Here is a 27,909-nt window from a genome sequence, read left to right on the forward strand (position 1 = left end):
CCACCCCTCCCCGAATAATTATTACATTACTTCAAGAAAGAGTATATTTTTTTCATGCATAAATCAAATTCTCATCTTGTCTTTTTTTTTGTCTTTTTTTGGTCTTCTTTAAATTACATTTGAACACAGAACACATATAATAAATACTCTTGTACGACATGACTCAGAGAAAAGTAACACATCTGAACGCAAAGGTATCATCATCATCGTTAGTTTTTCTTTTTTTTTCTTTTTTTTTTTTTAAAAGGACTTGTTTAAATATGAAATCTGTAAACTCCAAGGGTCCTTTTTTAATCTTTCTCTCTCTCTTTCTCTCTCTCTCTCTCTTTTTTTTTTTAATCGTGAAACTATCCAGCTTTCATTTCCTTAACATTCAATATGTCTCCCATTGAACGCATCAAAGAAATAAGAACATGCCGTCTTCTGCAAAATTATAATTTAACAGTATAAAGCTTCAAGTCACAAATTCCAAAAACTAGCTAAGTAATTTTTTTTTTTATCACATAAACTATACATTAAATATTTTGAGGTATTTCAGAGAACATTGTCAAAGGCTTGTAAGGTCTGTGCTGGGTGGAAAAGAAGGCTTTCTCCTGCATAGAGAACGTCTTTGGTATCACAAGCCATGTGGGTATCAGGTAAAAGCGGGGGGGCACGGCCACGGGGTGGGGCAAGATCTGGCCAAGGCAATAGTGTGGAGGGGGAGCGGGGGACGGGGAGGCGATGGGGTCGGGGATGCTCTGACCTGCTCTGTCAGGTCGCCCACTGGGATGCAGGACCCTGAGGGGTCCCGGCTGGGCTTGTTGTTGCCAGGGGTGTTGGCCCTGGGTGAGTTTGGTCCAACTCAAAAGGAGCCACCTTGGCTGGAGCCTGAACCAGGTAGGTACAATTCAACCCAGGATTTCCCTAAACTAGATATTCTGGGGACTGCTGTGGAAGAGCATCTCCTCTGTTGGGTCCTCCCGTTGCCTTTCGCTAGAGCCGAGCGGTGGAGCGGCACAGACCCGGCCGCACCCATCTCCTCCAGCGAGCCAAAAACGCCCCTCTAGAGACTTGGAAACAGCTCCTGCCGAAAGCTTTCACAGCTCCAAACTGTTCCCTAAAGGAGGGGTGTGGAGAAGGCCCAGGGTGAGGCTTTCCACCACTCCTACCTTCATCCTTCCAGCCAGAAATGCCACGAACCCTCCCCGCGCTACCAAAAAGGGAAACCAGAGCCCAAGCCCGAGCTCAGCAAGGAAGAAACACCCCGTGACGGAAACCACGTCTTCATCTCGCGGGCTTCTGTAGGGTCCCAGCGTCAAGCTGGGCTGGCAAAGGCCACGGAGCAAAGCCTTTCCCCAGGAGCAATGTCCCGCGAGAAGGGACCCGGACACCAGGTCAGTGCTCCAGGGGCAAGGTGGAGGGACCCTGTGGACCATGCCAGGTTGGGGGACACAGGGACATCTGAGAGGGGGGACACGCTGGGGAACCAGCACCTTTCCTGCAGCGGGCGGCAAGGGGGACGCTTTCTCTTCAGTTAGGACAAGGGTTGGGTTTCTTTCCTTCATCCCAACACCCAAAGACTACAAGAGTTGCCAGAATCCGTCCCTTTGGAGAGCTGAGGTAATAGTGAGTCTTTAGGGTCAAAGCAGAGGAGCAAAGAAATGGCCACACACCTTTGGTACAAGAAAAAGGCACTCATCTACCACGCTGCCATCCCGGAGTCGCTCGTTTGCCTTCTCCCTCGCTCCCTGGGGACTCGATGGGGCTGGGGGGGGGGAAGGGGGGGGCTGGGGGCGGCGGGGGGCTCTTGGCCGGGGTGGGGGCTCTCGGCCGGCCTGTCCACGAGGAGCAGGGAAAGTGGTGTTTCCAGCACAGACCAGACAAGGCAACAAAATCTTTGGTATCAGACGTGATTTTCAAATCACAAAAATTGAAAACTCAAGTGAGGTAGCCTTTATTCTCGGGTTCTCACTAGAAATGTCTTTGCATCCTTGAGGGCCTGTGGCATTTATTCTTTTTTTTTTTTTTCTTTTTTTTTTTTTTTTCCTCTCTTTTCCTTTTTTTCCAATTTTTTTTTTTCTGTGTGTTTTTCACTTCCCAAACCAAGGCCCCCTTCCTGGCTTTTCAGCCCTTGAATACTACTCGATGGGGTTTAGGAATCCACCACCATCGTCACCACGTCACAACAAGACAAGAAGAAACAACGTTAGGGGAAAAAATCAGTGGCGGGGAGCAGGGTCCTGGGGGGATGAGATTCGCTTTGCCGTTAGTTTTTGGGTTGTGGTTGGCAAAATACGCTGCGGCACCTGCCCCTTCCCGCTCCTTCCCTCTCTCCATCCCTCCCTCCCTCCCTCCCTCTCTTTACAGCAATAATTTGGTTTAGTTTGGTGTGACCGTGTCCAGTCTGACACCCCCAACCCCTCCACCGCCCACCTACCCCAGGAGCTCTTTGGTTAAAGACGTCCTCTAACCCCGCCGGTGACCACGGCCGGTCAGGGCTTCGTGTGCAGGGGTTTTTTTCTTTCTTTCTCTCTTTCATTCTTTTGTCCTTTCTTTCCTCTTTTTTTTTTTTTTTTTTTTTGGGGTGCTTTTTTGGGTTTTTTTGGTGAACACATACACTTTTTTTTTTTTTTTTCCTTTTTTCCTTCTTTTCAACAAGGTGCCTTCCTGTTACACAACAGATCGCTCTCAAAGTAAAGTGAATCGAAGAAACCATAGCGCTAGAACACAGATGGTACTATTTTACCCGCATAAATTCAATAGTGTCCCTTTTTTTTTTTTTTGGTTGATGGTTGGTTTTGGAGGAATTTTTTTTTTTTCCCCAAGTGGTGGGGGAAGGAGGGGACCTTGCCTCCCCCTCCGACCCCAAGCCTCTCCCAGCCCTTCCCTGTCCTCGGTGGCACCTCCTGCTCCTCCTGAAGACACCCCAGGCTGGCAAGGAGCCCGCGGGGCGGCTGGGATGAGGGTTGATTGCAAGGGTTTGGCCTCGTGATTGCTTTTTTATATGGCACAAGTCACCATCGAGAGCTCGGAGGAAATGATCATTTTGAAGCTAGTACCATTGCTCCAGAAATTCGCGTTTTAAGGCAGGTTGTTAATTGGCACAAAAAAAAAAAATCTGGCGTCTTTTTGGTAAGTTGCCGGTCTTTGTGTTGAGCTTGTTTGGTTGTGGTTTCTGTTGTTATTCATTTTTGGGTTGTTTTTTTCCCTTTCGATCTGGTTGGGGAGTTTTCCCCCCTTCTCACACCCAGGGCTGGATTTCACCACCAGATCCCTCAGATTTTTCTTTTCCCACCGTACACCGATGTTAGTTCCCAGGAGGGAATTTTTTTGGTGTTGGGTTTTTGGTTTTGTAATTTCTTTGGTAACAGAGATGAAGAGGGGTTACGGGAGGGGGCAATAGTGTGTGTCAAGGGGTGGATGGGGTGAGACACAAAGCCAACAAATCTGCTTTGTCTGTGTCCATTCCTCAACCGAAAAGTGAACCAGAAATCCAGTGGTGAATGGTGGAGCCAGTCACCAGGAAAGATCAGATCCTTCGCTCCAAGTCTCTCCTCCCGTCTCCTTTCAAACAATTATTATTTTTAAATACCCGATTTCTGTAGCTAAAATGTGCTTCTTTGACCTGCTTGGGCGCCAGGCGACGCGGTGCAGCCGCGGTCCCCCTCGGGCCCTGGCGCTGGGGGATGCTCGGGTGCACGGGGGCAGGCGGCCACGGCGAGGCGTCTCCTTTGCCATGGAGTTTCTCTGGGAGGTATCCGGGCACGGGTGCTCTCGTGGGTCAGGGTTCGTGTGTGCGTGGGGGGGCTGCGGGGTTTGGGTGCTCTTGGGGGTGTCCAGGGTTGGGGGGGGGGGGGGGTCGGAGGAAGATGCCCGTGGAGGAGACTGGGACTATAGGAATGACCTCGACCAGGTTTTCAAAACCTTCAAGGGAGAGAAACGCCCGTGTGTCAATGGCAGAGAGGGTCTGGCTGCCTTGGGGACCCCCGCTGCACCTCAGTGGGGGAAAAAGTTTCAGCAGCCAGAGACCTGGCAGGAGCCCAGTCACCCTCCGGGCACGCAGGGAGCATTTTCCCTGCTCATCCCCCCTTTGAACCATGGGGGGTTTGGCCCTGGTTCAGTGGGGTTTGTGCCATCCCCATGACTCCAACTCTTGGATCTCCCCCACCTTTACCCCTCCACTGTGGGATCCATAAGGGTGGCTGTGGCAGAGATGGAGGTTGGGGGGGAAATCGGGGTCAGGGTGTGCCCCTCTCCCCATAAACCCTGGTGGGCACATGAAGACAAGGTTCTGTGGTCCCCCTGGACCAGGGATGCTTCCAAACAGCACCTCACCCTCTCCCTCCATCCCACATCATCCCTCGCTCCACAGGGGTTTCCTCCGAGCCCTCCTGGGGACAGAGCTGACCTGGTTGCAAACCTTCTCCCCTCTCCACGAGCTGGGAGGACGTGGCAGCAGGATGTGGCACAAGGCCCACGGCCAGGGGTGACACCCAGCTGAGGATTTGGATGGACCCGCAGCATCCAAAAGCACCCACGCCGGTCGGCTCGGGGCATGAGTGTGAGTCTGGGGTTGGCTTTGTCATGAGGAGGATGTCCGGGGAGGGGCAGGGAGGGCTGGGGGACATCATGCTTTGGAGAAAGTGCTTGTAGAAGAAGAGGGGACTCCGGGGTTGGTGCCTGGCTCCTCCTGCCAGCGGTTCATACACCGCCGGCGGGCATTCATGAAGAAGTTGCTGACGGTGTTGAGCTCCAGGCCCAGCTGCTGCGAGATGGTCATCTGCATCTCCTTGGATGGGCGCTTGTTCTCCTTGAAGATGGCGATCAGGGTGCGGCGCTGGAGGTCTGTGAAGACCAGCCGCTGCTTCTTGGGCTGCAGGCTCCTGTCTTTCTGCTGCTCTTGCTCTTTGCGTTTGCAAGCTAGGTGTTCAAAAGAGAGAATAGGGCCATTAATTGGTGCTCACCACCCTGGCCCACTTGCAGGTTGCCTGGCTGCCTCCCAAAAAACAGGCCCTTCCCTCCAGTAAATCTGCTGGCTTGTTGCCCACCACACCCTAGGCTACCTCCTTCCTCTTCCTCTCTGTGCCTCCCGAGTGTCTGCTGAGATGGGACAACAGCTTCTTACGACATCAGTACGAGAAAAGCCTGGGTGAAGCCCATCACCTCTTCAGATACCCAGGAAAAGCCCAAGTCTCAGCATCTCCAGCTGACCCTGGGTCTAGAGACTGAAGAAACTCTCGTGATGACCCTGCTCCCACAGCCTGGCTATTGGGATCTGCTCCATCCCTAAATTTTGGGGGGTCATCCATCAGCCTCCCTCCCTTGCTGCACTCTGCCGTGGTCTCCCTCGCCTCCTCATCACCTCTGTGGATCTCACTGGAGGACTCAGGGAACTGGTGTCTCTTGGCCATCACATCCAGCTGCCACTTCCAAAACACAGAGAAGAGCCAGGGCCAGGGATGTTCTGAAAAGGCCGGTCTGCAGCCATGATGCCCCATGGCAGACAGCCTGGAAGGCCCGTTTGTGGTTCCACCTGCTCTGGGAAGGAGCTGGAGAAAAGATTGGGCCACCCGAAACTCTAGGAAATTCAGTTTCCTCTGTGTGCCTTCGCTACTGGACCCTTTGGTACACGTGTCAAGTTGAGCCAGCACCAAATGAAAAGCCTCCTCTGGTAGGTCAGGACAGAGGTGTTGTCACACAGGGATGGGCTGCTGCGAGCCAGGAACCTGACACTGCCAGGCTTCATGCAAGGGAGGGAGGGAGGTGAGTACACACCTTTTGGTAAATATATGAATTTTGACTGCAGCAATATTAAGCCCACTGGTGGTAGAAGGGGTGAGAAAAGGAGCCCTTTGCTACAACGTTTTTCTAGAAAATTATCTAATAACTGAGGTTGGTGGAGGTTGCTAGTCCAGTTCCTACTCAAAGCAGGGATGACCTCAAAGCTGTCAAGGTTAGACCAGGGTGCTCAGAGACTTCACTGAGTCAGGACTTGGCCAGGTATGTGTGGGCACTGCGGGAGCACAAGATGCCCATGAGCAAGTCAGGGCATAGGTCTGGCCCTCCGAGGATGGGGACACAGCGTTTCTTCCCGGGAAGCTCAGAAAAGAGTCAGGAAACTGTGGGCTGAAGACATTCTGAGGAAAGCCCCACTCTTGCCCCAAACAGCAGCAGTTTTCAGCCTTTGGGGTTTCTTGGGTCAATCTTCCAAAGGATTTTGTAGGGAGGGCATAGGTCCTTCAAGACATTCGCTGTCAGAACGATGCTGGATGACAGATTTCAACTTGCTTCTCTCAGGCACTTCCAGGAGCCTCTCTGACCTGCTGCACACACCTTGGAGAGCCCAGAGGCCAAGGCTGAAAGCCACTTTGGTGGCAAGGGGACAAGAATTCCCCTCAGGCTAACCACCTGCCTGCTATACAAAGGCACCTCCACAGCCAGGCTGAGTAAAAGGGTAGGCAGCAGCGTATCCTAGGAGTAACGGTGATGGAAGTCACTTCTTCCTCACTATAGAATAAGCAAGGTCTTCCTCTTTTTTTTTCTTCAGCTGGCCTGCACTATGAGTCCTCTTTACATCACCTTGTACTAAGAGAGAAGGATGATATCCACCCCTTCCACCCAAAGCTGGGAAAATCTAGAGCTCAGTAAAGCAGATAATTTATCCAACAAATTTAGCCTTGTTTCCCCAGTTGCTGGCTTGGTCCTTGCCCCATCCCCGTGCAAGGGGGTGGGAGCCATCAGTTCTGCTCCCGCTGGGGCTGGGGACAGGAGGCACCAAGCTTGGCACAAGCAACCACACTCAGCCAAAATCAGCCGTCCCTGGTAAACACGGTTAGTGGTGAGCCTTTCCCTCCCCTTCTCCCCCCCCCAGGCAGGTTTGGCTGCAAACCACCAACCTTAGGGACAAGGGACTGGTGATGCTGGAGGGACCCCGTCCCAGAGGCACCTTACTGAAACAGCCAGCAGAGAATGGTTTAGTGAAAACCTACCCTATGACCATCAGATGCTTGCAAAAAGAACAAACAAAAAAAAGCCTTTATAGAAAATTTGACTTTTTTCCAGACATTAATTTTAAAAAAATAAAAAACAACAAAAACAAAAAGACCCCCCCCAAACTCCCCCCAAACCAAACAACAAACAGAAAAAGCCCCCTCCCACCACCATACGTGCACACTCGGAGCAGCGCGTCTTCGCCCTGCCGGACCCCTCGCCCGCCCCCCGCGCACCCTCCCGGCGTCCCCCCGGCATGCCCGGCTCCGGCCCCGTGCCGGCGGTGCGGGTGGGACCTCGTGTCGACGGTGGGCACCTCGCACACACCTTGTGAGCACGGGTTTCGCTCGGCAGGGATGTCACTTATACTCCACCTCTCTACCAGGAACACGCAGACACGTGTGGGCATGTGTAAATACATCCATACCCCCACGGGGCACGGGGGGCGATGTGCCGACCCAGCTGTAACCCCAGCAAAGCCACTAGGATCCACGTTGTTCTCTTGCTCTCCTGCCTGCTGGCACCCATTCCCACCCACGGTGCTGGCAGCCAGCCTGAGACCCAGCGTTTCAGGTTTTCAAGCTCACGTTCCCACCCCCCCCGTGCAATTTTTAGGAGTAATTATTACAAACCAGTTGCCCATTAATAACTCAAAGCTCCGAGGCAAACGCTAACCATCAGGGTCTTGCTGGAAAAACTGTGACCCAGCATTTAAATCGGTGCCGAGTATTGCTTAGAGAGGTGACACCCTGCCCCGCACCCCTTGACACCCCTGTTATTTTTGGCCTGCGATGCTGGTGGCGGACGGATCCCACATTTCCTGTGCTCGTTAGTTTATTTATTAATTTCTTTTTCTGCTGACACAGCCCAATACCCCTCTTCCCCAGTTCAATCTAATTACAGCTCCGCACAACAGAAATCAATAGTGACGCTGGTCAGATCTATTTACGGTGGCCATCAAACCCCCAGCGGAGGATCTTTTTCCTATTTCACATTCCCCAGGCGCTGCTTTCCCAGGCAGGCTGGAGGTGGCTGTCCCTGTATCCCCGCAGGTGGTGGGAGCCAGGGACGGGGGGCAGTCACAGGCACAGCTCTGACTCCCACCCAGGTCAGCACAGGGTGAGGGTTTTTCTCCGTGCTTCAAAATCCCTCTTTTCCCAAGTCCCAAGCTCCAAATAACTCACCCTTGGCTTAATGCTGTTCTTCAGTCACGTTCCTCTGGGGTCTCTGAGCCTGGGCACAGCCTGTGGGGATGGGGACGTGCTCCAGGGCACTTCCACCCCTGCCTCTGCATTATCTCCCCAGCAAATGCTCAAAGCACGAGGTTTATTCCCTGGCTTGTCCTGCTCCTCGCTCCTCCTGGGGCACAGGAGACCCTGGATGTACCAGCACCAACAGCGGGCGAGAAGGACCGGAGTCCCCCGTGGCCAGGGGGAACGCTCAGACGGCCAGGAAGGGGTTGAGCTCACCCCCAACGGAGGTCTTTCTCTCCCCTCTCCATCTCTCCCCAGCTCATTTCACAACGCCTCCGAGACCTCCGCAGCTCAGCCAGGCTTGGGTGAAACCAGCCAACAAGTGCAGGAGCGGCAAGGAGGGAATGCCAGATGCAGTGGGACAGGGGGACCGTAGAGAGCCCCCTTCTCCCAGACACCGGGCACACAACCCACAGCCCGTCCAGAGGAAAGACCTCTGAAAGCAGAGGCATTCTGCCTGCTTCCCCCAGAGGATTTCTGCTGAGGGTTTCTGCCTCCCTGGAGACTTATGTCAGAGGGAGCGCGTTTTCCTTGACTTAACCTTGACAGCTCAAAGCAAAATATCTCCCAAATCATTTCTAAAGGGACATAATAGAGACAATCAAATGGCTGCTGTTCAGAAGCTGCGATTATGCCTCGCAGCATGAACTCTGAGAAGCATTTAACTAATACCTGATGGCTTTGCAGGCTTCCACAGCCTGCCAGACACTGGTTTCTCTATTATACCCGCAAACCTCTGTTTTCTCAGCCCCAGTGTGCTCTCCCTCTCCATTCACTTGCAATACAACCTGTAATTTTCTGCCCACTTTGCTTAAGTGCTGGTGATTTGTTGAAATCACAAAAGACAGCCAGGGGCTTTCAGAGCCAGCATGCTGGCTGTAAGCAAGGTTAGTGGAAAAAAAAAACAAAAAAAACAAAACCCAAACAAAACACCAGCTTTTCTGTTTTTCTCCCTGTCAAATCCACGCACAGCAGTGCAAGGGGACCAAGGAGCATTTAGGGGCTCAAAGGGATGTGGAGGAAGGGAGGGAGAGGGGGTACCTGGCCGTGGTCAGCTGGGTGGGGACAGGTTTCTTTGGTGTAGAGGTGGGATGGGCTCTTTCACTGGTGGGCACTGGGTGGGAAACGGCCAGAGCAAAGCAGGTTTCTCTCCGTGCCTTCGAGATGGGTCTCATCCCTGGGCTGCCTCAGTTTCCCCCTCTCCTTGAAGGGGCAGAGGGATCTCAACCTCTTTCACAGAGAAAGGAGGGATGGGTGTAAGGTTGTGCAATGGATGTTACTGGTTCAGACCCTGCCCTGATACACATTTTGAGAGCTGAAGCTCTGAGCAAACTGGGATGAGCCCAGCAACTCCCACAGCAGAGCAGTGTCTGATCCTGAGTTGACTTAACCTCATGGCATCAGCTCCCCCAAAGCTGGAGCAGAGTCTGGACCAGAGAGCAGGGTGCTTCATCTGCAGAACAGAAATCCTTTGGTCCACAGCTGGGCCAGCTCGGATGCTCAGTGCTGGGGCAACTTAGTAACTGCAAGAGGTTTGTTTGACTTTTCTTTACATTGTAGGAAAAGAGCCTAAAGAAATTTGTTACAGATAGACAGATAGGCTTCTCTAGTAGAAATTTGGGCCTTCTCTACCTGGGAATACTCAGTGCTGATAGGAGAGTCAGCAGTGTACAATGCAGAAAGAAAGAGTACTCATACTCAAAATTCAAAACCTAACTTTCTTTTTGCCTTGGATTTTTTTTTTTTTTGGAAACCCCATTTGATTCCAGAAACTAGCAAACACACATGCAAAGGGGATGCAGTGTCAACCACGCAACTGCCAGGGCAGAGCCTGCTCTGTGCTGCACATCCCTGCAAATGCCACCTTTCAACACTGCAACCCTGCAATTCCCCTGACTTCAGCAGCACGAATGAAAAAAAACAACTTCTGGGCTCCAAAACCTGTGAGGATTTTGACTGCTGTGGTCCTGCAGCATCTGACAGCTTTGAATCACTGTAGTAAAAACTGACCCACTCTAGAAACCCAAAAGGTTTGGCAAACCGTGCATCAGAGGCCATCCAGAGCCTGAGAGATGCAGTTTGGAGCTGCGACATGTCTGCAGAGCTGCAGCCTCACAGTCCTGCTGGGTCAGAGTGACACGGTCCAGCCAGAGCTCCCGGCGCCATGTGCGTCCCTGTGCCACGTGGCCCTGCCTGTGTGGGGACAGGCTTCCCCGCTGGTGTCCCTGGGAGCTGCTGGAGGATGAGTCCCAAGGTCCAGGGAGAGCCCCTGGTCATTGGTATGCAGCCGGCGTGCTGCAGGGTGAGCCGCTTCCCCGAGCCCAGCAAATTAAATCTTCCTCTGAATGCAGCAAATGAGGAGATGAGATGAGACAAAGCACTCGCCTCTGCGTTGCTGGGTGCATTTTCCTCCCTCTGCAAAGGGTTTTGGTGACTCGTTCCAGCGAGCAGCTCTGATCGACACATGCAGGGCTGCGAGGCATCACCAACAACCGGCACCGACCTCCCCAGCCCATTCCCCAACAGCCCGGGGGCTTCCAGAGCAGCGCAGCTTGGCAGGTGGAGGGCAGCGACTGGAAATGAAAACACAAGTCCTCGGTCCTCCGCTCGGGTGACAACAGTCCCTCCTGAGAGTGGGTTCAGCTGAGACCAGCAGAGCCACCCAAACGTGCAGCCGAGCGGTGACACCAGCCCCGGGGGACACCTCGTTTTGCTTCTCCTGCACTTCTCAAGCTTTGTCTGGTTTTTCATGGCGTGGCATTTTCAGCTTTTCCAGCACTGAAGCAGATGATTTTGCCGGGTCCGAGGGCGGGTGAAGGGACACAAAGAAGCTGTGGTGGCTGCAGGTGTGCTTGGCTCCATTCCTCCACATTTGCCCTATTTTAATTCTTGTCCTTTCCAGGTAAGCTGCTACTGGCCCCACCAGAGACAGCAGTGGGCTGAGCCAGCTGCATCAGTCCCCTTTCATGGACACAGAAACCAACAGTTTCAGATGACTTAAAAATGTGGGTTTGTTGTTAAAAGCATTTCCTTTCTGCAGAGGTTTGATTTTTTACTCGCTTTTCTGGAGACTTTTGTAAAGGGAGACCTGGTGCCCCACTCTGTTCTCCCCAGCACCCTGGTGAACCAGGCTCAACCCTTGGTTCTGCCATCATGCCTGCTGGCAAAGTCACTCCCCCCGTTTGTCCCATTTCTTCCCTTTCTAGGCCTTTTTTTGGACCAGGGTCGGCTGCTTCTTATTGTCCCAGTGGAGACCACTGCCATCATGAGCTACACAGTGCTCATGCTGCCAGCACAGCCTGGGACCGGACCAGCTGCCTGGTGTGAGGCAGGGCCAGGCAGAGGTGTCCTGGGAATCCTCCCGGCTGCTCCATTCTCCTTACTCTTCTCCCGAGTCATTGCCACTTAGTGTGACGAGAGCAAATTGGTGCTAATGAAGTGCTGGAGTCAGGCAGCGTGGCGGGCAGAAGCCAGCAGTGCCGCGAGGGATGGCAGCAGCAGGGGAAGTTGTCGCCTCCTGGGAGAGAAAGAGGACATGGGGATGGTGGGGGGAAGACGGCTGAAAACCCTCTAACCCCTGAAATAAGTTTTTCTTGGAGTCAGTGACACATGCTTGTGCTCAGTGTTGGCACAAGAGCCCCGAGCTGCAGAATGCAGGAGGAAAAAAGGAGTTTGGGGTTTGATTCGTGCCACAATGACAGGGAGAACCAAGTAACACTGGACAAGGAGCCAGCCCTGAGAATCTGGGGCAAATGACATCCCTGTGACCCACGCAGCTGTGGGTCCTGTGCAGTCCATCTCTGCCCTTGCTCCTTCACGCAGGAAAGGAGCAGCAAGGATCTCCACTCAGCATTGGCACCGGCTACTGCTAAGTGACTCTCATCAACCCGTTCCTGTCGGGCTTCTCCTGCCAAACTCCCTCTGCCTTCAGCAGCTCCCAGATCTGGCTCTCTGAGCATGGATGATAAACAAATTCAGCAATCAATGAAGCGTATTTCATCAGAGCACATGTTGTTTCCGAGCAGCTCTCGGTGGAGAGGTGGTGTCCAAAGAGGGCCCAGAACCGTTATCAGCTGAGGAACATTTGCTGGAGAGAGGGGGAAAGCAGTGGGGGAAAAAAAAAAAACAAAAACAAAAACAATGGTTTCCTGCATTTCCTGATTAAATCTGATTTCAGGTAGATTTATCAGGTGTGAGATGGGAAGCTCCTGTAGGGTTTTGCCAAGTCAGTTCTCAGACGGCTGCTAGCCTTCCTCCTCTGCAGTGCAGTGAAAAACAGGCGAGTCTGTAATCCCCCAGGTTGGGACTTCTGAGGTTTGCTTCGCCAGGGTTTGGGCCCCTCTGAAGGCAGGTGGGAGGGCGTGAGCAGGGATACCGGGCGCTCTCAGGTTATCCCTCAGCTCCAGCAGCGCATCGCGGAAGGGAGCTCCCAGCTTTGCGCCCTTTGCTGCTTCCAGGCCCCGCTCCCCACCGCCCGGGCGCTCTCAAGGCGGTTTCCAGCCCGACCTCAGCCTGGCTCCAGGCACAACCCAGCTCCCGGCTGTTCATACTGGGCGCAAAGCCGGTCTGAAGGCAGGAGCCAGCGCTGGTGGCATGTGCCCGGGCTGGCCACGGCGCACTGAGGGGACAAGGCCCATCCGCCCCGCCGCCATCTTGGTGCGGTGGTGCCGCCCGGGGCCCCCGCACGGCGGGGAATGGTTTGTCCCACCCGTGTGTTTTCTACTCCCCCGCCCCGACGCGATGGGCCGTCTCTGCCGCGCTGGCGCCCCCCTGCGGATGGATGGGTGCATTTCCACCACACCCCCCCCCCGGGGGCGATGGCGGTGGTACAGCTCGCCCCGCCCCCCCCCCCCCCCGCCGCTGCCCAATGGCGCGTTGCGGCCGCCCCCCCTCCAGGAGGGAGATGGACCCTTCCCGAGACACACCCCAACCCCTCTGCTCAGCGCGATGGGCCCTTCCAGCCGCCGCGAACACACGGGGTGCGCCGGGACGGAGCAGTCCACCCGCGTTCCGGGGGGGGGGACACGACGCCGACGGGGCCAGGCAGCCTAGGTTCTGCTAGAAAGGCACGGCCCGGGCTGGCTGCGGGACAGGGAACCTTCACCGGCCCCACGGCTGCCCCCTTGTCACCCCCTGTAGTGTCCCGTCACTGCGCAAGAACTGCCCCATCGCTGCCCCATTGCTACCCCACACTCTGCCCCATCACCACCCCGTCACCGCCCCATTGCTGCCCCACGAACAACCCCACGGCTGCCCCACAGCCCATCGCCCCCGCCCCGACCACACGGCCCCCAGGAACCCGCTGCCCCCCCCCCCCCCCCGGGGCGGCTCAGCCCGTCCCCCCACACGCGTGGGGCTGGCGTGGCTGCGGCCTGCGCTAAGCCACTGACTCTTAATACACCGCTCTGGCGTTATTAGTTCAGCTCCCAAGGTATTTCCCGCAGTAATTGCACTGATCTGCCAGGGATTACACGCTGCCGCTGTAACGATGGATGATGTTTTAATTCGAGCCGGGCACCTCCAGGGATGGCAGGGCAAGGACCGAGACCCCCGAGCACCGGGAGAGGATGCAGAGCCCGGCTGGACGCCTTCACGGCTGGCGTGGGATGAAGGGGCTGCCTGGGCGCGGGCAGCAGCGCCTGGGAGGGGTTTTAGGGTGAGGAGCCGCCAGAAACCTGGACCCCACTGGGCGATTGAGCGCCAAGTGATTCCTTGGCTGGGAACCGGGCCAGGAGATGCTCTTCAGCGGGCTCCCGGTGCCAGGACACCAGCAATCCCGGCTGGCTGGGATTCAGCATCTCCCCGTGACTGCAAAGCAGCCAGGGATGCTCCTGAGCGGCTTGGGGGGGGCCCTTCCCAACTCCCTCATCGCTTTTGGGGAGGGGGTGAACGACCAGCCCCGGGCTGTGTCTGCTGCTGCTGTTCCCTGTGTCCTGCTCCCCGCCCTTCTCCCACCCTGTCCTGCCAGGAGGGAAACTCCTGCAGGAAAAGGGCTTTTGCTTCTTCCCATCTAAATACAGCAGAGAAACTTCCCCCACAACATTACCTTTAAAAATGACCCCCACACAGAGCTGTTCCTTTTGGTAAAGCAGCAATTAATCACGGCAAGTATGGGATAGATTTGTAATCAGCTCCCCGCCTCCCACCGCCCCCATTTCACAGCCCTGGGTATTTTTCCTGCCCTCCCTCGGTGTGGGGATGGGGCTGGGGCCGGTGCAGCCCATTGATTCTGCCCGGTCGATTTTATTGAAACTCCCACGAGTGGCTTTAACTGCGTGTTGGATATTGCTGGCACATCAGTTTGATGGCTACGTGACCGGCGGGGAGCTCATGGGCAGGTTTGCAGGGAGGGAGGAGTAGGGGAAGGGTCTGCGGAAGCGGGGGATTAGTCCCAGTGGAGCTGGGTTAGTCCCTGTGTTGTTCCCTGGGTGGGAGCTGCCCGTCCTCATGGCTTTTCTCCCCAAATGTGGGAGAGTGAAATGTAATGGCATGTCTGGGGTGTTTGGGGGATTGGTTAAAGGGAATGGTTTCTCTTAGCCAGATTTCATTGTTGGCTGGGAAAGGGGCTATGGGGGGCAAAATGGGACAAGAAGGAAAGGAGGAGAGAAAGGGAGGAAAGGGGGGAAAAAAAAAAAAAAAAAAGAGAAAAGAGAAAGAAGGAGGAGGAGAAGGAGGAAAAGGGAAAGGAGAATAAAAGAAGAAAAAGAAGGAGGAAAGAAGAAAGAAAAAGGGAAAAAATAAAAAAGGAAAAAGAAAAAGAAAGGGAAAAAATGGAAAGAAAAAAAAAAAAGGAAAAAAGAAAACAAAAAAATAAAACAAAGAGAAGAAAGAGAAAAGGGACAGAAAAGAGAGGAGTGAGGGGATCCCAGCCAGGTGTCACAGATCTGTCCAAGCCCAATGCCCAGCAGCCCCTTTGTTTTCCCCATGTTCCCGTCCCCCTTTCCCTTCCTGCCTGGTTTCTCCCATTTTTGCCGAACAGGAGACAGCCAAGGTGGGTGTCTCTGTCAGGTGACAATGACACTGCCCAGAGGGCTGCCCCCTCCTGCCGCCAGCACCCCCCAGGTACCCCAGCTGGGCTCCGGCACCTTCAGGAGCATCAGAGTGATGGGTGAGAGGAGCCGGCTGGAATGAAGTCATCACCCAGAGAAAGTATAAACCCTCCATAAATACCACTAGAAAAGCTCCCGAGCAGGATGCTGAGAGGAAGGCTGAGCCCCCCGATTCACCAAATGTCTCCCTGAGGTCCCTTTTCCAGGGGAGGTGACAGTGCTGTAATGGCACCCTTGGGGCTGAAGATCCCTGCTCTGCCTGTATTGATTAAGCAGCATCTTCTCGTGCTGATCCTCCTCCACCCCCGTGCACCCGCCAGTGGGGCAACTGCCTTGTGATGGTGCCAAAAGTCGAAACAAATAAATTATTTGGGTTTTTCTTGGAGGTGTTGAAGGCAGAGGAATAGCTGGGAATCATCAATTTAGGGTGGAAAAGGCTGTTTCAGTTTTGGGGAGATTCTTTCAAATTTTTCTCTGAGAAAAGCAAGTGGGTTTGAAATCAACATTCTTTTGAATAAATGCCCTGATTTGCACGACTTATTTTTCAGTTTATTTTTTTATCTTGCCGTGCAAAGCATCCAGTGATACCCGTACCCTTTGCCACGTCTTTGACTCACTACCATTCACCCCATTTCTGCCACACTGAAACCAGCTGCAATGCAGACACATGTACAAGCACCCACCTCACTATAAACACGCAACAGAAAGCAAATTAAATGCCCTAAATCAAGCGTGGTCCCATTCTGGCTGCCTGTGTGTGTGGGCAGGCAGGTGAGTGGCTTTGGGGGGGTCTGGCAGGAGCCCTGCATACGGGAGCTTCCCCTGGGAATACCATGTCAGGGGTTCACTGCCTTCCGCATGAGAAATGTTATCAAAATCCTGAAGTTTGGCCCCTAAAAGAGAACTAAAGGCAGGTATTGATCCACAGATCCATTTCCAGAGGACTCTTGTTAAAGCCTGGGGTTCCTCTGAGTGACTCCAAAGCCCCGCAGTGCGGTGCCACCATCCCACCCTCCCTCCTCCTCCTCACCACCTGCAAGGTGAGTGGCAGATGGGGAAGGGATCCCCCCCATCCTGGGGGGGCTCTGGAAGCACAAACCACCACGGCATCGACCTCATAATTTTTTTGATCATCACATTTGAGCCAAACTGGTCCAGAAGCTGGTCCATTCACCGAGCAACCACTGAGCAAAACTCAACGGAGATCCATCCCCCATCCCAGGTTGTAATTCATCTGTGGGGGATGCCAAATCCAGGGCAAAAAATGGACTGTCAGAAAATGGGAAAAAATAAAGAGTAGGGCCAAATCTCTGGAGAAATTGCAAAGGGTGGGATGCTGCTTGCAGGCACCGGTGTCATTGCTGCGCTCCCCGGCCCCACGACAGGCACAGAGCGCCAGGGGCTCTGATGCTCTGTAGTGGGAGCAGCCTTTGCCGGCGGCAGAGCAGAGCTGTTGATATCTCTGTCAGCTCCTGATACCATCACCCGTCAGCAGCTCCCAATACATTTGCAATTTTATCCCTAATGGAGAGAGTTTGCTCATTACCTGCTCTTTATCGGCCGCAGGTAACGTGACTCCCACAAAGGGGCATCACTCTCTGGAGCTCATCTTCCAGCGTAAAGGTTTGGCCTTTTACGTGGCATCACTGAGTTCCTCGGCTTTAATAACCCGGCACTGGTGTCTTCATACACTCTGTAAAAGCACTGTCATCCCCACTCTTACATGTGGGGAAACTGAGGCACAGAGGGCTTTGCAGATGCTCAACCTGTCAACCCACAGCCAAGTCACAATCTGTGGCCCTTCAGCTGTGAGGTGGCATTTGGTGTGGGGAGGGGAGATGAAGTGTCAGGACATGTCCCAGCGGCCAGAGCCAGCCTTGCTCCCCCAGGCTGTGTCCTCCCCGTGCCAGGCATGGCTGTGGGGGGTCCTTGGGGACACCATCACCTTCGCAGCTTTCTGAAGATTTTGGTCCACTTTGGGTTTTTATAGGGTCCCTGACCGCCAAATCTGATGCGTCGTGCTCCTGGCTGTGCCCTGCAGAGCCCTCCCAGCACACCCCAAGCCCACCAGCCCCCAATATTTAGAACTCTCTGGATTCATACCAACAGCAGGAGACCTCAGTCCTCCTCTGACCCGGGTGGGAGACCAGCAGCCCCCTGCTCCTCTTGCTGCCTCCCCTTGCTGAGAGCTGGGCTCAGCAGAGCTGGGTTGGTTATCGCTGCCCATGCCATCATCAGCAGAAAAAGCTGCAATTTGCTTTTCCTTCAGATTTTTTTTTGTCAAAATGACGGGGTTTTCCTTGCTGCTCTGCAAGCAAGGAGATTACAGCCAGTCCCAGTGAGTGCTGTCCGATAGCCAGCCCCTGCTTTCCCCTCGGCAGGCTCACGCACAGGGATTTTCTAGCTCCTTCTCCCAAGCCGGGCAGTGACAAGCCACCCCTAGCCTGCCAGAGGTGATGAGGTTTCCTGAACCCCAAAGGGGTCATTCCTGCTTGGTGATGTCTATACCTCGGGTTTAGGAACAGAAAAAGAAGAGAGACAAGCACAGAGATACAGAACCAAGGCAGGACAGCGCATCCAGGTCTCCCAAGGGGGACATTGTCCAACACAGGGCGGCGGCGGTGGCGGCTGCCGTTGCCCAGGTTAGAGGCCGGGCAGCAAATTCCACCCCCCAGCTCCCCAAACTCAGCTCACGGTGACACCGAGTCCTCCTGCATGGAGAAAACCAGGGCAGGGTTTAGTTGGAGTGACAAGGTCCTGCGGTGCAGAGCTTGGAGGCAAAACCCCGGGGGTGAGAAGGCGAAGGAAAGGACCATGACTGATCCCTAACGAGGGAGCAAAAACTCGGTGCCCGCAGTGGGATGAGCCTGGGGAATATGAGCATCCTTGCTGCAGCCCTGCCCATCTCAGCCCACCACCTCTGCCCACATCCCACCCGTTGTGGGTGTATGTGGGTGTACGTGGGTGCACCTCCTCTCGCCTTGCAGCACCTCCGGCCCCACTTTTGCTCTGGCACAGCATTTCCTTCTCCACGTCTTAACTTCACCACCTGTGCAAGACCTTGAACCCCACTGAATCCCTTTTAAAAAATTTCTGGACCTCCTCGCCTTGCACTGCAGAAACCACCAGTACTTAGAGCAACGGCGCATATCCCTCACGGAATATATATGTTAAATATAGAGCTATTAAGGTCATTCTTGAAATCCTACCCATGTCCATGCAAATGTGTCTTGATTTTAATATTGGGTCTTTATTGTTTAAATGATCTGGCCCCTCCTCCCAGCACCAGAGAATCCAGGTTACCTTTTTGTTTTCCAATTTGTAACAACCCCAAGTGTTTTAAAAATCCATCATCTCTTTTGCCTGTCCAACCCTGCCTTGGTTTAAAGCTTGCTGGAGATGCTCTGTATTATCTGAGGTATTAATGAGATTTTTGAATTTCCATTTAATCAGCAAAATATTGCCACTCGATGGCCACAGTCCTGCATGGAGCCAGTAATAAATGCACTCGGCTGCCAAAACCTGCTGCTCACCAGCCCCTCTCTGCCCCAGCACATACCTGCATCGCTCCTGTTGCACCCACCCAGCATTGCTTTTGCCTGAGGATGGATGGACTGGAGGAGAAATTTTTTTGGCTCCAACTTCCCTTTTTTGGCTAATTTTCAAAGCCAGGGGCTGACCGCAGCCCCTCTGTGCTGCTGTTGGTTTTGTTCAGGAGTAGGGCGATGGCTGAGATCACATCCCGGGTTGATCAGATACATCCCGGGTTGATGGGACGCCACTAGATTCATGCAGCTCAGCTCAGCTCCAAAAAGGGAGCTGGGGCAGAGCCGCATGGGTGCGTGGATGTGGGGTGAGAGCAGATGAAAGCTGCCTAATGCCTCCGTCCATACTCAGGGTGCCAGGGTCCCTCTGCCCAAACCTTTCCAAGAAAGCTCAGGGAATCAGGCAGCAAGGGGGAAAACTCTTCCACTGCAGCCAACAAGGGGCTGGGCTGGGAGGTGACGGGTCCGGTTTCTGCCGCAGCCAGGGAAGCAACAATTCCCGTGGGAAATGCAGCCCGTTCGAAGGCAGCGGTGTCCCAAACTGCACCCCCAGGTCTGGAGCAGAAGGACAGCTTGGGTCTCCAAATCCCCACCAAGCGGCAAAGCCCCAGCCCTTTTGAGCCAGGCTCTGGTGTTTTTTTTTTTAATTTTTCCTCTTTTTTTTTTTTTTTTTTTTTTCTTCTTGGTCATCACCACCCTGCCAGGAGCTCTGCAAAGGCTTCACATGAGGAGACCCGTGTGCCCGGGAGTTTTCTGTAGGGGATTTCTGGTCCCTCTACACCCAGGGATGCTGCGGGGGCGCTGGGGGAGGCGAGGTGCTGTGCCCAGGGCAGGGTGGGACCTTCCCGGGGCAGGAAAACAGGCGCCTGGGCCCTGCCGCTGGTCTTCTCCTGCCTCCACCACCCCTTCCCTTCCTCCGCTTTGGCAAGACCCCGCGTTTGTCCCCGATTTTGGCGTTCACTCCGTGCCACCGAGGAAGCTGCAAAAAACCCAGCGATGGGAGCAGAGGCAGAGCCTCCGCCACGGCTGCTCTGGGGGGGACGGCTGCCCCCTCCCAGAGGTGCAGGCTCCCCGGCCCTGCAACCGCATCTGAACAGAATGAGAAAATATTGGATTTGTTTTCTGGAGAAGAAAAAAAAAAAAAAAAAAAAAAAAAATCCAATATTCTGTCTGCGATCCCAGACTCTGCGCCTGGTTATGGCAGGAAAATGCTGTAAATCTCCCCTTTCCCCACCAGCTGGGGAAGACAGACTGATTTTCTTTTAATATTCTTATTTTCTCTCCTGGTTTAAGCCCCATCATTTTGCAGGTGGCTCTGCAATCTCTTTGTTGACCAGGTCTTAAACCTGCTTTCCCGGCTCCCCCCCGACCCCAGGAAGTCGCCTCGCACACCCTTCCCAGCAGCTCCCAGGCAGCAGCAATGAGATTTTAATAGATGTATTTTCAAATTAGTTCTGGGCCTTTCAAGACTTATCAGTTAAATGAGGTTTTTCAAATTGATTCAAAGGTCACTCTGAGAGTTTTCTCTTCTCTGTTATCTCTCCCTTATGGTTTCAGTGGCGATTGACAGGACAGAGAAGAAAATATCACCCCCATGTTGTACACCCAGAAAAAAAAAAAAAAAAAAAAAGACAAAAACACCACCAAAAAACAAAACCCAACAAACAACAAAACCCCACTCAAAATGTGCAACCAAAAAATGAGGAGATGGCAAGAAAGGCCCCGGGTTTGGCTCCTGACTCTGGCTGTGCTTTGGGGTCAGGGGGTCCCTCGATGAGTGGAGCCCCGGGGGGGGGGTTGGGGTGCAGTGTTTGGGGGAGCAGGATGCCACGGACACGGGTGGGTTTGACCTGGAGCTGCCGCCCCGTGGAGAGGGGAGGTTATTTCCTCCTGGGGAGGGGAACACGATTTAATATTTAACCGACGGGAGGTTTATTGGCCCCTTTTGACGCGCAGATTAGGAGCAAACAGAAAAATAGCCGCGGGAGGAGCGAGGCGGCCCCGCCGCGCTGATAAGGGCGGCAGCGCGGAGCGGGGCGGAGCGGGGCGCGGAGCGGAGCGGGATGGAGCGGAGCGGGGCGCGGAGCGGTGCGGGGCGCGCAGCAGAGCGCGGAGCGGCCGCCCCCGCGGAGCTGGCCGCGCCGGCGGTGGCTGCTCCGGGCGGGCGGCCCCGCGCTGGCAGAGGAAGTTGCCTGTTATTAACGTGCTAAATATATATATAAGAAAATAATAATAGCTTAAGACAAATTAAAATGTAGGGGAAAATAACCTTTTTTTCTTTTCTTTTCTTTTTTTTTTTTTCCAACGGGGAAAACGGGTGTCTTTCCTTTCTCGCTTTCTTTCTTTGTATTTTCCTGAGTGGGTATCTCTCCCGTGCCGCGGGGGCAGGCGCTGGGCGCCTGCAGCCCCAAACTCTCGTTTTCCCGCATTTTACGGCGGCGAAATAATTAGCTCCCTATCCCACAAAGCTCCACCGCGGCGCGTTTTCCCCGTCGCCCCGCGGACACGCGCGGATCGAAAGCAGCGAAACAGCCCGCGATTTTCCGCCGCTCTCCCGGGCCGGAACCGCCGCCCGTGCCCGGTGGCCGCCGGCGGGGAGGAGCCGTCGTTGGGCCAAAGTCGTTTGAAAGAGGCTGAAATTGAAACAAAACTCGTGAAAAAACAACGACAAAACAAAACAAAAAAAGCCACAAAAAATAACCCAAACAACGAACAAACAAAAACAACAACAAAAAAAAATCCCGAGTTTTTACGCGGCGCAATCTTGTCCCTGATTCTGGCAATTTCGTGTATTAGTCTGCAGTATTAATTATCGGCATTAATTATTGGCGTTGCCAGAGCTCTCGAGCATTTGCCTTGGCCTCGCAGCACCCTGCGATCGTGCTCGCAGTTTCGGGGTGGTTGGGCGATTTTTTTGAATAACAACGGTTTGTGCTGCGGTGGAGATTTCCTCGGGGGAGAGAGCTCTGGGAGGAGAGGGAAGGGAAAGGAAAAAAGACAGAAAAGAAAAGAAAAGAAAAGAAAAGAAAAGAAAAGAAAAGAAAAGAAAAGAAAAGAAAAGAAAAGAAAAGAAAAGAAAAGAAAAGAAAAGAAAAGAAAAGAAAAGAAAAGAAAAGAAAAGAAAAGAAAAGAAAAGAAAAGAAAAGAAAAGAAAAGAAAAGAAAAGAAAAGAAAAGAAAAGAAAAGAAAAGAAAAGAAAAGAAAAGAAAAGAAAAGAAAAGAAAAGAAAAGAAAAGAAAAGAAAAGAAAAGAAAAGAAAAGAGAAAAAGAAATAAGGAAAGGAAGGAAAGGAAAGGAAAGGAAAGGAAAGGAAAGGAAAGGAAAGGAAAGGAAAGGAAAGGAAAGGAAAGGAAAGGAAAGGAAAGGAAAGGAAAGGAAAGGAAAGGAAAGGAAAGGAAAGGAAAGGAAAGGAAAGGAAAGGAAAGGAAAGGAAAGGAAAGGAAAGGAAAGGAAAGGAAAGGAAAGGAAAGGAAAGGAAAGGAAAGGAAAGGAAAGGAAAGGAAAGGAAAGGAAAGGAAAGGAAAGGAAAGGAAAGGAAAGGAAAGGAAAGGAAAGGAAAGGAAAGGAAAGGAAAGGAAAGGAAAGGAAAGGAAAGGAAAGGAAAGGAAAGGTGACAATAAAACGAAAAGAAGAAGAAAAAATAAAAGAAGAAAAAATAAAAGAAGAAAAAAGAAAGAAAGAGAACGAAAAATGGGAAGGAGGGAAAGGCTAGAAGAAAAAGAAAATAAAGATGGATGAGGGAAAGGGAAAATAAAATGTGAAAGCAGAATAAGGAAACGAAGGCGCTCGGGAAGTGCTGCCCAGGCGCCCCGGCTGCCAGCTCCCACGGGCAGCACGCCACGGGCAACACTTTGGGGCAGAAACAGCATATGCCGGGTGCCGGGAAACACCCCACCCGCGGCCCAAATGCTTCACGCAAGCGGGTGAATTTCGTGCACAGACACGCGTCTCAGGGAAAAACACGGGAGGATGAATCAGCCGAGCACTCATTCGAGTTAAGGACGAATGAAGGCAGAGAGCGGGGAGCCGCCGTGGCGTGGCAAGGGCACAACGATATTGTCGCGCTCACAAGAAATAATCACGAGCGAATTTCCTAGTCCTGAGTGTCAGAATAAAACAATGGCGGGGAGGGGGGTTCCACTGGCGAGGGCTCTGACAGGATGGGAGCGCACCCACAGACACGCATGGTGGGAGAGCACTCAGGGACACGTGTGCTGGAAAAGTACCCACCGCCCTCCGTGGACACGCGGGGATGAGAGCGCAGGAGCGCACCCGCTTCCCACACGATCCCACGAGAACGAAGCCGATGCCTTTTTCATCCCCAGGACACGGAGGGTCTGGGATGGCAGGTGGAGGGATCATGAGTGGGGGCTCGGACCCCCACTCAGCCGTGCATGGGCCCCCAAAGGTGCCACGGTGAGAGCTCCTCGCCACCCCCCGGGCCCTCGCAGGACTTGGGGTGAGGCGGGGGGGGGGGGTGTGTGTCACGAAGTTTGTAGAGCTGGCTCGGGAGCGAGAGGGGGGTCGTGACAGCGGATCGCAGAGATAGATGGCCCGCGGGGCCGGGCAGGGCCACGCCAGCTGCTGCCCAGATGTTTCCCCGTGGGACCCCCCTATTTTGCGGAGCCCCGCGGGGCGAGCGGAGCCGGAGGGAGCCCGGGGCGGGAGGGAGCAGCAGCCCCCCCCCCCCCCCCCCCCCCCCCCCGTGTCCCGGCTGAATAATTAATGGTTCATCTGCGGACGGGGCGGCGGGAGGGAGAACTGGAGTGGAAAGAGGAGAAAAGCAGCAATTGCCATTTATAGGGGCCCGGGCGTGTTTATTGATCCGCGATTTACTGCCTCGGACTAATCCATCAGCTGGACTCCTGCAGCCGGGCGGGACCGGGACTAGGACCTGGACCGGGACCGGGACCGGGACCGGGACCGGGACAAGGACAAGGAGTAGGAATAATACTAAGACCAGGACCAGCTCTCGCCCCGGCCGTGCCCCGCGTCTAACACTCGTTTTTTTCGCTTGCACTGGGAGGGGGGGAAGCCGATCGCTGCCCAGACGGGGAAGGGGTCCCTTCCCTGCTTGCCGGGGGGGATCGCAGCCCTCTCGGCCCCTCCAGTCCCCCCAGTCCGGGGCGGCCTGAAAGGACGAGCAGACTCGACCGGCGGCCCCGCGTGGGTCGGCCTGGGGGGATTCACCTGCATCGATGGGGGAGGCTGGGCACGGCCCCCCCGGCGCGACCCCCTCTCGTAGAAACGCTCTTCTCGGGGCAGCCGGGCCGGAGCTGAGCCCGCGGGCCTTAAACCTGCCCCACGCAGTGGCCCGGGTGGACGAAACGGCAGGAGAAGTGAAACGAAAGCGGGTCCCGGAGGGGCGGCAGCGGGTCCGGGAACAAAGCGGCCGGGCTGGGGGAGGCCGCGGGGAGATCGGGGCGTCTCCCCCCACCCAGGGCCAGGGCCCGGCCGATCCCCCGCCACGGGCAGCTCGGGGCGGCGTGGGGCGGCCGCGGCCCGGTCCCGCGTGGGGAGCCGGGGTTTAACGCGGACGAGTTCATGGCGCGGTGGTGGGTTTGTTTTGTTGGGTTTTGTCCTGTCTTCGCAGAAAGCAAAGATTTAAGCCCTGTCGCCAGGAAATTTGGGGGGTTAATTTTCGTAAATAATGCCTCCAAAGCACCCCTAGGATCCAGGGAAACTCGGTGCTGGGGAGTAAAAAACATTTTGGGGAGAATAAACCTCCCCCGACGTCGCGGGATCGCAGCGGGGATAGAGCCCGAGCAGGGTCGGCGGGCAGGGACCTCCCCTAGCCGGGGCCGCATTTTTATCATCTACAACCATGGTTATTATTTCAAATTTTGGCGAGTCAGAAACCAGCCTCCCGCTGCTCAATTAGCCCGAACAACGGGGGCATTAAACGGCCGATCGCGGCAGTGTTTAAATCTTTATTTACCAGAACCTTGTAAAGCCAGGAACAATTTGCATTCTATTAACTGCTTTTCAATAGGGCATCGACTGGAACTAAAAGATGCCACTACCCTGCCCTAATTAAAGAGCAACTGAATTACACTAAATACATATGAACGCTGCTCTCCTCCATAAATAACGGTGGGTTCCTCGCCGTGCCGAGCGCCCGGCGGGCCCCACTCTGTCGGCCCCACGGGGAGCTTGGATTTCTTTAAAAAAAAAAAAAAAACAAAAAACAAAACATGCGTGGGTTTTATCCCACGGCCACCACAGCTTGGCCCCGCGGAGCCAAGGAGGGGGAAGGAAGGGCCGGAGCGGCTCCGGGGGCCGAGGGATGGCGGGTCGGGCCGGGCACGTCCCCCCTGGGCGCGGAGCCCTCTGCCAGCCCTCGGCCCTTTCTCCCGCGGCGGCTCCGCGCAGCGCGGAACCGCGTCCCCCGCCCGCAGCCCCAGCGCGGCCGCGCAGAAAAAAACGCGTTTCTCCAGCAAACCTTCGGCCCGGCGCCGGCCTGAGGCCGAACAAGCCCCGCCGGAGGCGGCCACAGGGAACGGCGCTGCCTCCGCGCTCCGCTCCGCACCCGCGGTGCTGCGGGACAGCGGCCGGTCCCCCACCCAGGCCGGGAACCGGGGGCACGGGGGGGAGGGGGGGGGGTGTCGCTCTTTCTCCCCGAGGGCAGCCGGTGCCCCGGAGGGACCGGAGCGCAGCCCCGGCGCCGTTCGCCTCCCCCGGCCCCACAGCCCGGGCTCCCGGCGGGGAACGGTGGGGCAGCGGGGGCACGGACCGGAGCTTCCCCCCGAAACGCGGCTCCGGGACCGGGCGACGCTGCCAAACAGAGCGCGGAGGAGCTCCACGAGCGGCCCCGGGGCCGCAGCTCAGCCCGCACCCACGGGCGGCAGGGAGCGTGGGCCGAGGGCTGCCGGCGGCTCTCCGGGGGACCAGGAGCCGGTTCGGCGGGCGGGACGGAGCGGGTAATCATCGCCGGGGATGCAGGCAGCCGAACGGGCGGCGGGGACAGCCGGGAAGCTCCCGGCTCCCGCCACCCGGGATCCCTCATTTCCCGCTGGCAGGAGCAGGCCCGGGGAGGAGGGTTTCTCCTTAAATAGAATTCGACTTAAATATATTTTTCGTCCCCTTTCTTCTAAAGGCTCCAAATCGTCTCGATAACACCCGGCCCAGCCCCAGCGAGCGATGGCACCTCGCGAGCGAGGGGTCCCCACGCGTGCTCGCAGCACCCCTCACCCACCCGCCCAGAGGTGTGGGGCAGGCGGCCGTGGCAGCAGACCGTGGCGTGCCTTACCTGCCAGCCTGAGCGCCGACATCCTCTGAAATTCCGGCTCCTGCAACCATTTCCACATCCTCCGGAAAGTCTCCCGGCCCGACTTGAGCTTACTCCAGGGCTTGGGGTTCCGCAGCAGATCCGAGAGGGTCCCCTGGGAGCGGCACAAGATCCTCTGCGCGAAGATCGCCTGCGGGATGCTGTAGCGCTTCAGCTCGGCCGTGATCCGCTGAGCCACCTCCTTGGTGTTGATCTCCTCCACCTGCCCGGAGCCGCCGGGCTGGGAGCCGGTGGCCGAGGCCTGGCGCTCCCGCTCGCCCAGGAGGGAACCGCCGGGCTGGGCGTGCGGGTGACCGTGGGGGTGCATCCCGTTGAGCGGCGGCATCATGGCCGAGCTGGGAGCCGCCAGCCCCCGCGCCAGGTGCTCCTCGCCCCGGGACAGCATCGCGGCGTGCGAGTCGAAGCCGTTGGGCGAGAGCATCTTCTCGTTGGGCAAGTGGCCTCCGGGGCCGTAAGGGGCCAGCGGCTGCTGGGCGTTGTGCAGGCTGCCCAGCCCGTTGGGCAGCGGCGAGAGGGGCTGCCCCATGGCCGGCATGTCCTTGGGGTAGTGGCTGTAGAGGTTGCCCATGGAGGCCAGGCTCCGCTCGTCGCGCATGAGGGTGAAGCTGCCGCTCACGTTGCCGGCCAGGCGCTGGTGCGGGTGGTGGTGGTGGTGGTGGTGGTGCGGGTGGTGGAACTTCTCCGAGACGGTGGAGATGGGCGGCAGGTGCTGGAGGGGGGTCAGCGTGGTGTAGGTGCTGCTCAGGCTCATGCCGGAGGGCGACTCGCAGGACATGCTCATGGCGGGGTGCAGCGGGGCGGCCAGGCTGTGCTCGGCGCGGTAGTCGCCCCCCTCCAGGATGGAGGCCATGCCAGAGACCATGGCGGGCCGGCCGTGCGGCACCAGGTTGCGGTGCGAGCCCTGCCGCCCGTGCGCCGGGCTCAGCAGCTCGGCGGGCTGCGAGTGCGGGACGCCGTGCAGGCTGCCCAGGTTCTCCATCGCCAGCTCCATGGTGGCCGCCGGGCTCTGCCGCTGCCTCGCCCGCTCGCTCGCTGCCTTCCTCCCCCACCCCCCCGCCGCCGCCGCCGCCGCCTCCTCCTCCTCCTCCTCCTCCACCGCCGCCTCCCCCCCCCCCCCCCGCTCCCCGCGCCGGCTGCCCGGATTAATTCAGACTCCGCGCTCGGGGGATCGATCTCCCTCGCCCCGCGCTCAGGCCAGCATGATGCGCCGCGCCCGCCCGCCCCAGCCCGCCTCGGTGCGCTGCGGCGCGGGGCCCGCGGCCGGGCGCGGAGCGGGGCGCGGGGCGCGGAGCGGGGCGGTGCGTGCGCTCGGGGCGGCTGCGGCGCGCCTCGGCCGCCGGCTCCCGGCAGCCTCGCTCTGGGCCGCGGCGTGACGTCAGCGCCGCCCCGCCCCGCCCCCCCGCCCCCCCCCCCGCCGAACCGAGCCGCGCCGCCCCCCCCCCCCCCCCCCCCCCTTTCCGATATGCGGGGCGGGGGGGGGGACACAGACCCACACAGAAGCGGGGGCAGCGCGGAGCGGAGCCGGCAGCTCCCGGCACACGGCGGGGCCGCACCGCACCCCCAAGCCCCGCCGGGGTGACCCCCCCGCACCGAGTGACCTTCCCCGTATCGGGTGTGTGTGTGTGTGTGTGTGTGTGTGTGTGTGACCCCCCCCCGCGCCAGAGAGACTTCCCCCGCACCGAGGTGACACACACACCCCCCCTCCCCCCTACTCCGCACCCGGCACCCCGCACACATCTGGCGGCGCTGCACGGCTGTGCCCGCCCGCGCCCCCGCACATCTGGCTGAGCCCAACCCCCCCG

General features: G+C 56.2%; 1 protein-coding gene across 1 annotated transcript; it reads right to left on the bottom strand.

The window, feature by feature from the left end:
• Positions 1-2,571: 2,571 nt before the first annotated feature.
• Positions 2,572-27,142, bottom strand: ONECUT3 (one cut homeobox 3). Its single transcript, XM_033002635.2, has 2 exons — positions 26,069-27,142; positions 2,572-4,902 (listed from the first exon to the last, which is right to left on the bottom strand). The coding sequence occupies exons 1-2, from the start codon at positions 27,096-27,098 to the stop codon at positions 4,610-4,612; spliced, it is 1,323 nt and encodes a 440-aa protein (XP_032858526.2). The 5' UTR covers positions 27,099-27,142; the 3' UTR covers positions 2,572-4,609.
• Positions 27,143-27,909: the final 767 nt, after the last annotated feature.

The sequence above is a fragment of the Tyto alba genome, unplaced genomic scaffold, assembly GCF_018691265.1.
Source record: "Tyto alba isolate M040663 unplaced genomic scaffold, T.alba_DEE_v4.0 Super-Scaffold_20000042, whole genome shotgun sequence".
Classification (NCBI taxonomy): domain Eukaryota; kingdom Metazoa; phylum Chordata; class Aves; order Strigiformes; family Tytonidae; genus Tyto; species Tyto alba.